Below are 1595 nucleotides of genomic sequence, written 5' to 3' on the forward strand. Positions count from 1 at the left end.
GAATACGCCATTTTATTTTATCTTGGATAATACTTTTTCTTTGAAAAAGAAACATCGTCTTCACACAATGTCTTGAAAATCATTGATATTCTAGAAAGTGTTAGCTTAAACTATTAAGATGTCTCTGATTAACGTTGTGGTGGCCGATGTTACCAGGTAACGTCCCTGACTGGTGAACGCCAGACTGGGGATCGAATCCCGCTCAAACTCGTTAGTTACTTCGATCGCTGCAACCTCACCATCCTTGTAAGCTAAGGATGAGGGGTTTATGGGAGCCTACAGGTCTGTCTGCCATTGCCTTGGCCCTCCTTGGTCCTAGCTTGGGTGGAAAGGGGGCTTGGGCGCTGATTATATGTATATATGGTCAGTCTCTAGGGTATTGTCCTGCTCGATAGGGCAATGTCACTGTCCCTTGCCTCTGCCATTCATGAGTGGCCTTTAAACCTTTAAGTGAAAATCGTCTCTTATTATCTATTGTTGTCAGAAAAGTATTGGGAAATGATAAGAAAACTCTTAATGAGACTTAGGCTACATGGGAAAAAACAGCTTTATCTTTCTTTCTTTTTGAATAGAAAAAATGAAAGACTCTTCAAGGTAAAAATGAACACCTGTATTTTGTTTCATAGTGACTGTGATCCTCATAACAATGAGAAGAATAGTTTATTTCCTACTGGTTTGGGTTTTCATTCCCGGATCCATCTCTGATGCCCCTGGAGGTAAGTCGTTATAGGACCCAAGTCGTTATAGGACCCAAGTCGTTATAGGATTCAATTTCCATATTCCATCTGAATAAAGGTGTTCAGGATTATCATTATTATTATCATTACTAGATAAGCTACAACCATAGTTGGAAAAGCAGGATACTATAAGCCCAAGGGCTCCGATAGGGAAAATAGCCTAGTGAGGATAAAGGAAATTAGGAAAGAGATAGAATAGAGTTCTTGAGTGGCACCCTCAAGCAAGAGAACTCCAACCCAAGACAGTAGATGGCCATGGTACAGAGGCTATAGCACTACCCAAGAGAACAATGGTTTAATTTTGGAATGGCCTTCTCCTAGAAGAGCTGCTTACCATAGCTAAAGACCCAACTATACCTTACCAAGTGGAAAGTAGCCACTGAACAATTACTTTGCAGTAGTTAGCCTCTTAAGTGATGAAAAGAGTGTTTTTAGGTGTATGAGGAAAGAGGAGAATGTACTGTATAAAGAATAGGCAAGGCTATTCGGTGTACGTGTAGGGAAAGGAAACATGAGCCGTGATCATATAGGGATCCAATGCAATACTATCTGACCAGTCAAAGGACCCAATAATTCTCTAGCGGTAGTATCTTAACGGGTAGCTGGATCCTTGGACAATCGACTATATTACCTACGTATCTGTTTCTGAGATTGTTCTTTTGCTATAAGAGAATAAGAATAAATGTATTTTGTCGGAAAGGGTTGTAAACGTTGTAATTGCTGTCTGAGCAAGGAACTAGCAGTAATTTTAGCTTTCTGAAGCCTTGTAAAAATTATAGAGGCTATTTATCTGGCAGTGATTTTAGCTTTCTGAAAGCTTGCGGACGTTATAGAGGCTGTCTGAGTAAAGATCTGGCA

The 1595-nt window shown here is 40.1% G+C and overlaps 1 protein-coding gene across 1 annotated transcript in view; it reads left to right on the plus strand.

Moving 5' to 3' along the window:
• Positions 1–606: 606 nt before the first annotated feature.
• Positions 607–1595, plus strand: part of LOC137622722 (endochitinase-like) — a 12179-nt gene continuing 11190 nt past the window's right edge. The window contains exon 1 of the mRNA XM_068353318.1: positions 607–716. Coding sequence (XP_068209419.1) covers positions 647–716 — 70 coding nt within the window. The 5' untranslated portion in view covers positions 607–646. The remainder of the gene's footprint in view (positions 717–1595) is intronic.

Source organism: Palaemon carinicauda, chromosome 2 (assembly GCF_036898095.1).
Source record: "Palaemon carinicauda isolate YSFRI2023 chromosome 2, ASM3689809v2, whole genome shotgun sequence".
NCBI lineage: Eukaryota > Metazoa > Arthropoda > Malacostraca > Decapoda > Palaemonidae > Palaemon > Palaemon carinicauda.